The sequence below is a fragment of the Sprattus sprattus genome, assembly GCF_963457725.1.
Source record: "Sprattus sprattus genome assembly, chromosome: 10".
Taxonomy (NCBI): Eukaryota; Metazoa; Chordata; class Actinopteri; order Clupeiformes; family Clupeidae; genus Sprattus; species Sprattus sprattus.
Genome location: NC_137908.1, coordinates 17,231,650 through 17,243,906, shown reverse-complemented (window position 1 = coordinate 17,243,906; position 12,257 = coordinate 17,231,650). Strand labels below are relative to the sequence as shown.

General features: G+C 41.4%; 1 protein-coding gene across 1 annotated transcript; it reads right to left on the bottom strand.

Moving 5' to 3' along the window:
* Positions 1 to 1,216: 1,216 nt before the first annotated feature.
* Positions 1,217 to 3,014, bottom strand: cplane2 (ciliogenesis and planar polarity effector 2; the record flags this gene model as incomplete). The annotated part of the gene is made up of 5 exons (XM_080846392.1): positions 1,217 to 1,421; positions 1,700 to 1,836; positions 2,185 to 2,309; positions 2,590 to 2,742; positions 2,843 to 3,014. 5 exons carry the CDS (start codon positions 3,012 to 3,014, stop codon positions 1,217 to 1,219), a joined length of 792 nt encoding a protein of 263 aa, XP_080702518.1.
* Positions 3,015 to 12,257: the final 9,243 nt, after the last annotated feature.

Below are 12,257 nucleotides of genomic sequence, written 5' to 3'. Positions count from 1 at the left end.
TCTAAAGAGACTCTCCATTGCTATCTGCTGCTCTCCTTCAGGGTAAAATCCAGACAGTCGGAAACATGTACCTGTTGACAGTGGATGTCAGTGAGTTTTCACCTGAGGAGATCATAGTCACCTCTTCAAATAACCTCATTGAGGTCAAAGCTGAGAAGGTAAGAGGGAACTGTCCATATGATTGGTCATTTAAAATGGTAGTTTTCTTTAAACACACCTCTGTGTTTCTCTCCCTTTTCTGCCTACCTTCTTCACACTCCTTTTCATTTAACAGGTCAGGGAAGATGGCACGGTCTTAAACAATTTCACCCACAAGTTCCAGCTGCCGTTAGATGTGGATCCCATCTCTATAACGTCAACTCTGGCAGATAATGGTGCCCTGATTGTCAAAGCGCGCAGGCACCCAACTGACAGCTAATCTGCTTCTAGATCCATCAAGACCTACTGATCCGTTTCCCATAGCCCTCAGCCTTTGTCTTGTTCTACATCCAAATGTTCATACATTTTGCTGGTATTTATATGCAATTTCCTTTGGTTCAATTCATATCTGAAACCCATTTAAGCAGTACTTCATGAAATCTGGACTAAACTTGGTTTGAATTGGCATGCACTTTAAAACTTTATTTGTAGTTGGGCACATCACACATGCTATAAACTTATTTTATGTCTGTGTAAACTGGAAATAACACAATCGTCCAGCAACCTAGTCATGGTATAGTCTTAACCAATGTACACTTATTCATACATTTCATGCATATTTATTCTAATGGGGCCATCTGAGGTTTGACATTTCACACTGAGTTCTGACTTTTTCCACAATAGTAGTGGCAATACAATTATGAAAATATACACTCCTGCATAATTAAATGCCCAGTGTTACTCCAGAAGCTGAACATCTAGTACAGTACGTGCAAGCTCTTATTATAGTGTCTGTTTGTACAATTGAAATCTGTATTTCTCCATGATATTGCTATGTTTATCACCCTGCACAGCCGTTTACATGGAATGTTAAATAAATAATCAACAATAGCTCTGATTTAAAAATAGTTTTTACTCATTTCAGTAAATACATCATTCAATTAATTTGCAGCACTTGTCAGACTGACATAATCATGTTGTAATAAATACAAGACAAGTCATTAGAAGGCTTTCTGCTGTACATAATGTCCAGCCCGGGGATGAACGAGTGTCTAGATTCCATCCTCTGTTCCCAGCCTTAGACCTGAGAGGAAGGAGGGACACAGCTTGCGGCGACACAGTCCTGGTGCCAGAGGTGTTCAGCCAGAGCATTGAGGAGGGGGGCCACCTCACCCAGTCCACCATTAACGTCCCCTCCGACACGGAACACTGGCAAGCCCCATGTCTCCTGGAAACTGGCAATCTCCCTCTCTGTCACATCGGTGTGCATGAACAAATCAAACCTGCTGTGTTAAGGAAAATGAACCCTCACATAACTACAGCTATGTAGCCACTTTATAGTAACACAATATAACACATCTAGCCACCACATGGTGTCTGTACCAATATATATATAACCTAGAGACAAAAGATCATATCATACCTCCATTTTTTTAGATGCTAGATATGATGAAGAAAGATAACCAGGGCCTAGATTACTAAAATATTGTCTCTTTAGAGGCACTTCCCAAGCCATCACTTTTGCATAAATGCATACAGTTCAACATTTTAGAAAGGATACTTGGTACCCACCACCAATTTTATGATTCTATCAGAAGGGTCCGTTACTCTGGATATCTGATTTGATAAATCTTCAAAGGAGCCATGGTCAGTAAAAGAGAATAAAAACAAGATGGCATCCACCTGCTCCTTACATGACTAGGAGAAAAACAAACAAAACCATAGTTAGGCCCTCGAAACACACAGAAAGGTAGAATTCGGTTGTTTCTGTTTTTCTGTAAAAATCTGTTTAACACTGAGAATGTCCTGTGACTGTTCGGCCAGATGTAAACAACCCCAGAACCTTAGAAAAAAATAATTAAAACAAACTGCACCATACACCCACCTAAAACTGAAATATATGCCTATTCACACTACACAGACGTTGAGTATTACATCAAATGGCCACTGCCTTTCATTTCTCACAGTTATTTCAGAAAGCTTTCTACCACTACAAATAAGTGTATGGTGCCATATACAACAGTGAACCAAATATGTCATTTGTACCGGTAACAAGTGATCAAATCTGCGAAGTGCATTCTCCCCGCAATCCCAAAAGAGGTACTTGAAGAAGAGAACCCGGCCATTCTCCTTCAGTTTCACTGGCCAGAACACAGCTGTTGTCTCGATACCTATGGCAAACACAGTGAACTAACTTAAGTGTGAGAGACCCTACTCTTCAGTGGACCCTAAATCAATTAAGACCTAGGTTAATCTGTACTCCTATGAGCCTTGAAGTTTTCAACACATGAGTCATAGCTGCATGAATTCTTGGAGATGTGATATGACAAGCTATACCAATGAGTTAGTGTGGCTAGCCTACTGAGTTTAATCAATGATAAACACATTAACATCCTGCCTTTCATAAAGCCCAACTGTTACCTCCTATAATAGCAAAACATTTAGTTTCACCTGTAGTTTCATAGTGCATGCTGGGAATGTCTGTCCCCCCTAGACGGGCAGCAAGAGCAGTTTTCCCAACACCGCTTTTCCCTGCAAGAAATATTTTGTAGCGGACGGTGTCTACATGTATTTGCGGAGGCATAACAGGAGCTTCGAGGAGACCTTGACATGGGAAAGATGGTTAATACTGTGATATGCTATTCTATGTAACTTAATGTAAATGTCATATTTGATTAAAAAAAAATGGCTGTGGCGTTCTTACCAAAGGTTTTGCGCCTTTTCTTCTGAAATATCTTGGTGAAATACTCTTTGCTGTCGGGACACCGATGCCAGTCCGCAACAATTATTGACCCATGTTGTATAACCGGAGCTACGCCTAAACTTTTAGTCCGTTCGTATTCCATCTTTACTGCATGAAACACTATCCGACTCATACACTGCTACCGATACACTGCGGTTGATCTTTGTGTAGTTAAGTCTCTAGGTAATTGTTTTAAACAGTAAAGGGAACATGTGCATTTAGATTCCATATGCATGACTCAAAATATATTTTAGACATGCATCCATGGATACATCTTGTTAGTGAAAGCAGTCAGTAAGATGAAGCGCGCGACAGCAAACATGATCAAACCATGGAATAAGAAACTTCCGGTTTTAGCCCAAACAGTTAAGCGGAAGCAGCCGTTACTACGGTAACTGTGTGGCGGGGCAAACTACAGGGCAAAATCACATAAAACAGCATTCATTTGCAACGCTTTCAACAGAGGCATTTTACAACTGTAAAGAAGTTGTGTTAGCCTTATGCTAAAATGGTTTAAATTCGTTTTCCCCTCATCAATCTACACTCAATACCCCATAATGACAAAGCGAAAACAGAATTTTTTGCAAATGTATTAAAAATAAATAACGAAAATATAACACGTAGCCTAAGTATTCACAGCCTTTGCTGAATACTGATGATCATACTCAAAAAGACTTGAGGCTGTAAGTGATGCTACAAGCTTGGCACACCTATCTTTGGACAGTTTCTCCCATTCTTCTTTGCAGGACCTCAAGCTCCATCAGGTTGGATGAGGAGCATCAGTGCACAGCCATTTTCAGATCTCTCCAGAGATGTTCAACCGGGTTGTCTGGGCTCTGGCTGTGCCACTCAAGAACATTCACAGAGTTGTCCCCAAGCCTCTCCTTTATCTTGGTTGTGTGCTTAGGGTCGTTGTCCTGTTGGAAGATGAACGGTCGCCCCAGTCTGAGGTCCAGAGCAGGTTTTCATCAAGGATGTCTCTGTACATTGCTGCATTCATCTCAAACCTGACTAGTCTCCCAGTTCCTGCTGCTGAAAAACATCCCCACAGCATGATGCTGCCACCACCATGCTTCACTGTAGGGATAGTATTGGCCAGGTCATGAGCAGTGATGGTTTCCTCCAGACATGACGCTTGGCCTTATGAATTCTATTTCGCAACCTTCTTTGACCTGATGACGTTTTCGAGGTCAAGGAAAAATGGAAAGGTCGATAGGATGTACTATCAACCGCAGTCATTTTTTGGCCTGGTAGCCTATTTGTGTAAAAAACATGGTAAATATCATCTTTTATTCCTACTTAGCCATTCACAGTACTCATTCAGACATGTCACCAAATTTTACTGAGCACCAACTCTTGACATGTCAGACATGTAAAATACACATAAGATATTCATTATTGTCAGCAAATATTTCCCATCGCTGGATCTGGATAACTGGAGCTTGGCCAGGCCTGGGCCTTCTCGTCTGTCCCCAGAGGTGCAGTCTTGTTTATTTTTGAATACTACAGCCAACATTGCACATTTTCATGTGTGACAAATAGATGAACTGTGTACCACTCCCAAATCGCTTTGACAACCTCACCATTCATTCACCGAGGCAGAGCAGAGTAGAAGACAAAGGAGATGTGAACACAGAAGAAATTCCACTGGACTATGGACAGATGATTCCAGTAACCTCTGCTCCAATAGCTCCACCATAGCGTGTGGTGTATATTGATCTCTGCTGCATGGAATATGCTGAATGAAGATCCTTGATGCCAAAACTGAATGTCATAAACCAAGCCATGTTGGCAGTCATTTTTGTACTTCCTGGGTTGAAGTAGCTAGCATAGAATTGGCCATTGTTAATGAACCTTTCCAAGTTTAAATAATACCTCCATGGTGACAGTACGCTGTGTCAGCTGTTGGCATGTAATTGAGGGAGTGGCTTCCAGTGGTTGGTCTCCAGGGCAGCACAAGGAACAGGGACTACACTACCAGTCCACCAGAGAGCGCTACACACACACAGATGGAGAGGCTTGTAGTTCTGCAATGTGCTTTGGAAAGCCTGTGTATTTTCTTTCCTACTGCAGCACAGCAGCAATTGCTAAAGACTGTTTTGCACTCTCATCAAGAAAGAAACCAGAGCAATCCATCCAGTGACGTTTGTTTTTGAATAGGTGCGGTCAAACTTTACTTTCGATTGTTTTGTCTATACAACCTTTGTTTCCTAATTGTATTAAACACTGATCCTATCCCTGCTAGACAAGACCACTCACCTTGGTCAGCAATCTCACCTAGGTCAAATGAAAATAAACACAGTCTGAAGACAACAAACCAAAAGTTAAACATAGAAACACATGCATACATAGTAATTGATACGCCACACTGTATGTGTTTTTACTTCTTCCTGGGGGTTCTGGCTGTTATGGGGTTTCCTTATAGGGGGAAAGGAGATGTGTGCATAAGTAAAGGACAACTGTGTGTTCTTCAATGGCCATATTTCTCCTGGCAAATAAAGAGTATGATTTGTGTGGGAGTGTTTATGTGCTTACCTGTGCAATGCACCTGTGTGTAGGCTACTGTGTGTTGGTCAGGTGAGTTGATCCTTTCATCAGCTGGGGTTTGATATAGACAAACAGTGCCTCTGAGAGAGACTGGATGATATAACCAGGACTCCATAGTCAGACTCTATGCTCTTATCACTGGCTTGCATTGTCTGAAATTTTCAGAGCAAATACATGTATTTATTCTTTTGGACAAAAAGGCCAGCATACTATGTTTGAGCAAAACTGCAACAAGTGATATTCATCAAGTCAGAATGACCTTTTCATCAATCCTCTAAACACTTACAAACTTAGTCAGTGATTTCATTTTAGTTTTCTCCTGCCAGAGGTTTTTGGGGCTTCATGAGAAAAACAGCCGAATCTCCCTTAGTGCTCGTTCATTCTCCTCTCTGTATTGACCCAGGAGACGTATGCTTCACGGCTGACTACTTCCATCGCTAAATGCACCTATCATGACTATTAAAGCCATAACTATGTTTCTTTTTTGTGAATGAGGTATTTTATTGTGTCCTTAATTCGTTCTTCATTTGGCATTCTCAAAGCCTAATATATTTTAAGTAAATTCTAACCTTGCCATCATTTTCTATAGTCATAAAATAGTTTTTGTAAACTTAGTTTCTCCTGTTTTTGAAAATGGATGTGCTTCTCTGGTTATAATTCTGCACTTTCCACTGAGACGCTACAAAATGTAAATGCCATTGTTTTGCAGGCAAGTACAGGCCTATGTGAGTGATGCTTATGCGTGTGTGTTTGTGCTTGTCGGATTCAGTGACGCCTTATGTGTGAGTGTTTGTGCATGTCGGTGTTTGCGGCTGTGTTTTATTAGACTCTACACACTCAGCGAGGTTCCGCTGTGCTGACAGGCGTGATGATGGATCATTTTCACAGAATAACCCCCCACCCCTGAGACCTTCAGTTCATACTGCAACTACATCACAAATATGTGCCACCACACCACAAAGGGCCTCCATTACACTGATTTTTATATGCTAGCAAACATGAAAGAATGAATTAATTCACTAGCTACTTAATCAACAGTGGGTTTGCATCAGTGAAAATGTCTGGCTTGAATAGTTTGATTGTGCAATCTGATTTCAAGTGGTTTCCATATGGACACAAGATCCACAGTTGCACTCAAAGATTTCTTTCAAAAAGCTATTTCGTCATAAGACATTCCGCGTCCACCACAAAGCCTGCCAAGGTTGCTGCGGGTAGAGGTCAAACTCGAGGCCATGGACCTATACACACACTCACTCACAGACATGAGTTGTAACTGATGCTTTGTGGCCAAGCTCTGTGAAAGAGTGACAGAGCACATCTGCATGTGAGAGAGTGGAGCTGACTGCGCCACCACTACGTATCTGGTTCCAATATTGTAGGTTCTCAGAAACAAACAGGGATGCAAGAGGGATGCAAAGAAACTGAAAAAATGTACCCTCACATCTAAGGGGAGACTTACGGAGAAGGTGAAGAACAAAAAACAGTTGATGTTAAAGATAGGTTTGGGAGGCAGGTACTGCTTTGTGCACACCTGGCCTGTGTTGTACAGATGTCATTTTAATGAGTCAGACTGCTACTGAGGGAGTGAGTCATGGGGCTGACTGCTCCATGAGCACAATGGGGTCTCTTTCCTCTAAGACCTGCTGTCAGCCAGCTCTGTTGAAGTGTACAAAAAATTATTTAGAAAAGACTTGGGACTTGCCCTTTTCTATGACTCTATCGCTTGCGCATCTTGTTATGGTTGCACTTGTTGCGAACCACAACATGTCTATTATGTGTGAAGGTTTTTTTCTGTGTCAGAATACCAAACTATGGACACAGCTGAACAGAACACCAGACCATGGACACAGCTGAACAGAACAAGACTGGTGTCATGTCTTGTTATGGTATAGACCTACAGTGTTATCCTTTATCTACGGCCATGGCCTGTCGAGGATCATGAGCAGAAGATGTTGCTTAAAATGTTTCTGTGTAGTTTTCTTATAGAGACTCCATCTGATTCTGATTTAGAACAAAAACAAATCTCACTCTCTCTCGCTCTCTTGCTCTCTCTCTCTCTCTCTCTCTCTCTCTCTCTCTCTCTCTCTCTCTCTCTCTCTCTCTCTGTCTCTCTCTCATGCATACACATACATACAGAAACACACACTCAGTTAGTAGTTTCCTGCTTGCACATTTCACGTTCATAGTTTTGCGAACATGTGCAACATGTTATTCCATTTGAATTTGAGTTCAATTTGACCTGATGTTCGGTTCAGCAGAAAAACCCAAAACAGGCAGATTGCACTGTAAATCATGCCAGCTTCACATCAGGCAGATGCAGATGGCATGTTTTCAATATGCTTCTGCTCAGGGACCACATTCCCAAATTCATCACAATTTCTTGCTGCTGTTGTTGTTTTTGTTCAACTCTGGGCTTTTGGGATAAATGGAAGAATTAATTATCAGTTGCCTTCTCATTTCATCCCCCCACACAACCACATTCTTTGCCCATTTTCTTATACCGTTGTGATGTTCTCTCTCCCTCCCTCGCTCATAGCCTTCTTAAATAGATAGCAAATGTTTTTGTTATATGTTGTTGTTATTAAACTAGGTGTTTCTGTTTCGACTCTACTGACTAAAATGGCTCCCATAACAAGAGTGCACTTGACAGCTGTAAACGTTTTTTCTCCCCTTCTCTCGCTCTGAACTTCTTTTTCTGTCCCTCCTCCAAACCGTTCCTGTATTGGTCCCTCATAGCAACCCAGAATAACACTGTTCTTTTTTCTTCTCATGTTCCAAACCGTTCTCTGGATATTCCATTGATGGAAGCCGAGACATTAGGAGCAAAGAGGCAAGAGAGGAGAGAGAGAGGGGCGGAGGCCGGCTATTGCGTTAATGGTGGTGTTACAAATGGGGAAACTCCTCTATGACACCCTCAGCTTCAGTGGTCAAGCAGCGCTCAATCACCCCACAGCCTGACTTTGCCAGACTCACTAATGGCTGCCAGACCTCTGGAACCAGGCAGACTCTCCCTATTCACATACTACAACAAAGATCAGAGGGAGGCAGAGAGACTGAGTCTGGGAAAATGCTCAGAAATTGTGTAATACTGGTTGTATAATGGTTATGTTATTTGTTCTTTGTACACATAATTCTTGCTTTTGCTGATTTTAAATACATGAAAAAAATTACCATTCATGAAGCAGGGGCACTGTGTAGAAAGTTCTTGTAAGGGAACAAAACAAAGATTGTGCTCCTTTATTACTCACTGTGACAGAATGCAGATCTCAGTGCGCGTGTTCCAAGCACATCAATTCTTATCTTTAAGCACTGACAGGACACTATGCAGATATATACGTTTGTGTGTGTGTGTGTGTGTGTGACTGACTACATATTTGGGAAAGTATTTGATGTGAGAAGGACATCTTTGAAGCTAAGAGTAACACTTTGGTAAGGCCAAACTTGTTACGAGTATACAGCATGTCTTTGTGTCTTGTGTGAGAGAGTATGAGTGTATGTTTGTGCATGTGTGTGTGTGTGTTAAACAGGAACTCTTTTGGGGATATTATGCTCCAAGCACCATTAAAGCTGAAGGAGGTATTTTCATCATCATTGCTCACACATACTGTTTGAATTACAGCACACGCACATATGCGCGCGCACACACACACACACACACACACACACACACACACACACACACACACACACACACACACACACACACACACACACACACACACACACACACACACACGCACACACACACGCACACACACACGCACACACACACACACACACACACATACACACACACACACACACACACACACACACACACACACACACACAGACCATTAACAAACACCCAATCCACCCGAGTGGGAAAGGAGAGTAAGCAGGGGGGAAGGAGCTATCAGAAGGTTGAAGGAGTTGAATATGAACAAAGCACACTGCCTCTGTTAGCTGTCTGCTGGTTCAGTCTGTTCCATGCAGGGAGCTCTGCTCTGGGCACTGTCCCGAAGGTGATTCGGCTTTTTCCACAACCTGCAGCCAGAAACACAGAGACCTTCACTCACTTCCTTTCTCTCTCGGTTTCTATTTTCCAGCACGATGTGTGTGTGTATTTATCACACATCTATCTGTGTCAGGTTCTGGTTCTGTGTGTGTGTGTGTGTGTGTGTGTGTGTGTGTGTGTGTGTGTGTGCTCACTTGTGTGCGTGCGCGTGCTTCAGATCAGACTCTTGCAGAGTTTTTTTCCTCCTGCTGATGACAGATGACTTTCATCTCTTTGGACAGCAGACATCACTCAGCAAGTTCCTGATCCCATCATACATAAATCCCAGTCATCCAGCATCAGCCAAAGCCAAAACCACTTGGCAGATGTGCTCCTGTCACGCCGGACATAGTCCAGAACCCACTTTGAGACCTGGCATCCCAGTTAATGCCAGCCAATCACAGGACAGACAGATACACCCTGACACGTAACTCAATCAAATAATAATGAGGTAACTGAGAGATCCGGGGAGTATTGCACATCCTCCTGGCCAGACTCCTGACCTTTTCCATAGACGCTTGGAAATGTCCTAGATGGTTTACAAGAATGGACCCACCCTGTTGTGAAATAAAGCTGAAGAATGACACCATTGATAGCCTTGTGCTGTGCCAGTCAACCACAAGATGCACAATAGACTAGCTGTAAACTGGAGGTGTTTATTTCCATCCATACACTCAAGAAAAGCATTGTATTTTGCAGCCTGTGACCACAAAATATTTTCCATGACAGGGCTCCAATTTTGACAATTATTGTGCACAGACTGGGGTGCATATCTGTGTTATTTGGGTGACTGATGGATTGGGCCTTCACTATGTCCAATAATATGTTTGGCCTGCATCTGTTTCTTTCTGAAAGATGTTTTAATTGCTTTTGTACAGATATCACTCAACGGCTGTAAGAATACATTGGGATAAATTCATTTTAGTTTCCCATGACATTTTTACAGACGTGTCTCTGTTTTAGTCAGTTGAATAATAATTATAAGTAATATAAAAGTGCTCAGAGACTCATCCAGCCCTGCTATCTTAGGTGTACAGAGCTCAGCTAGATGATTAACTAGATGTTAACCTGCAGAATATTGACATTGGAACAATAGTGATCAGATCAGACAAAGCCTTTGAAACTTCTGAGCTGATTTTGCATTGATTCTGCCTATTGCAGTGGCCAACCATTGAACAGTGTAGGTGGGATACGGCAACTACTGTGTCAATGTGGATTTGATAAAGAAATACAACATTTTCCCATGGCTGACTGATTATTGATCTGCGTTCAAGTAAGCTGTTGCAAAGGTTCATCCTATGAAATTAAGTAACAATCATTGATCATCTTTTAATTGATACTATAACTGATATAACTATCTTAACACTATAGATGATCAACACTTCTTGAATGGTATGTAGTTACAGCTGGGTCAGAAGGCAATACACAGACAACATTGCAAAGACGTTATACATTTATCTGTGAAGTACACATTACAGACAGATATAAAAAAGCACAACAGGGAGATGTATACAGAAAGATAACCCAGAGGTGACATAAACACACACACTAGGTTACTGTATGGAGGTAGTTCTGTTGGGCGTTTTTAAGTTCCTAGTGCTTGCAACTTAAACATGTATATACATTGAACATGTGTTCAATACAGTCAGAATCTTATCTCATATGCACAGAATGTGAAGATGTGTGTGTGTGTGTGTGTGTCGTTGACAATAAGTGATTGAATGCTTCTGGTGAGTGTGTACTGAATCAGCAGATTAGAATAGATGAATGTGATAGAAAGTATTGGAAACTGTTCTCTTGTCACGCACTTGCTTGCGAAGGTAACTGCACAATGTGACAAACCACATTTTAAAGGAATAGTTAATCCATCTATTTAACTTTATTTTATAGGTGTTGGTCTGTATATCAATACACAATTAACACATATATTAAGGGTATACAAAAGTATACTGGATTATAATAACAGGCTGTGTCTTTGAATCAATGTATTTCCAGTCACAGATTGGGAACTGCTTTCTCAAATATGAAATGATCATGTCAGTAATAGTACTTCTAGTAATTCTATTTTTAAATTGGTCTGCATTATGTAGGTTATTCATCAATAGTTGATGTGCAATAACATTTTCTCATACTGTCCTTTCCAAAACACAAGGATGCACTGTACTGTAGTAGTAGCTCACTCTCCAGATGGAAACAAATGGAACTGTATCATGACTGCACACAGATAGTGTCTTGGGAGATTGCAAAACAAGATGTTCACATTCTTGGGGATCACGAAGGAGCTGTTTGGTTCATATTCAAGACATACCTGTACTTGTCTTGGGAGGCTCCTCACAGGGTGGAGAATGGTGTCAGTGAGAGACCTGTCAGCAATGTTGGGTTAATATTGCCAAATTCTCACACAATGAAGACAAATTATTATCTATACTATTGAAGCTGTAATTTGAAATGGGAAATGACAGGAGGTTACTCACTTAGGTTTCCAGAATGAGTTTAAACAGCAGAAATATTTTAAGATCTCAGTGTGCACCACCTGGTGGAACAGTTGAAGGTAGTACATACACAGTGGTTTAACAGCCACCAGGTCACAGCACATGGATGGCGTACGAATTAAAAAACCTTTAAGTGTTGTATAATTTGATTTCAATCTCTTCCTCCACACTGGATTCAATGTCAGATGTCATGTGACACATGAAAGTGACATGACATGACATGACATGACATTGAAATAACCACATAGAGAACTTCATTTTGTTTTTGTCAGAACAGGAACGAGTTGTACTTTGAGACAGG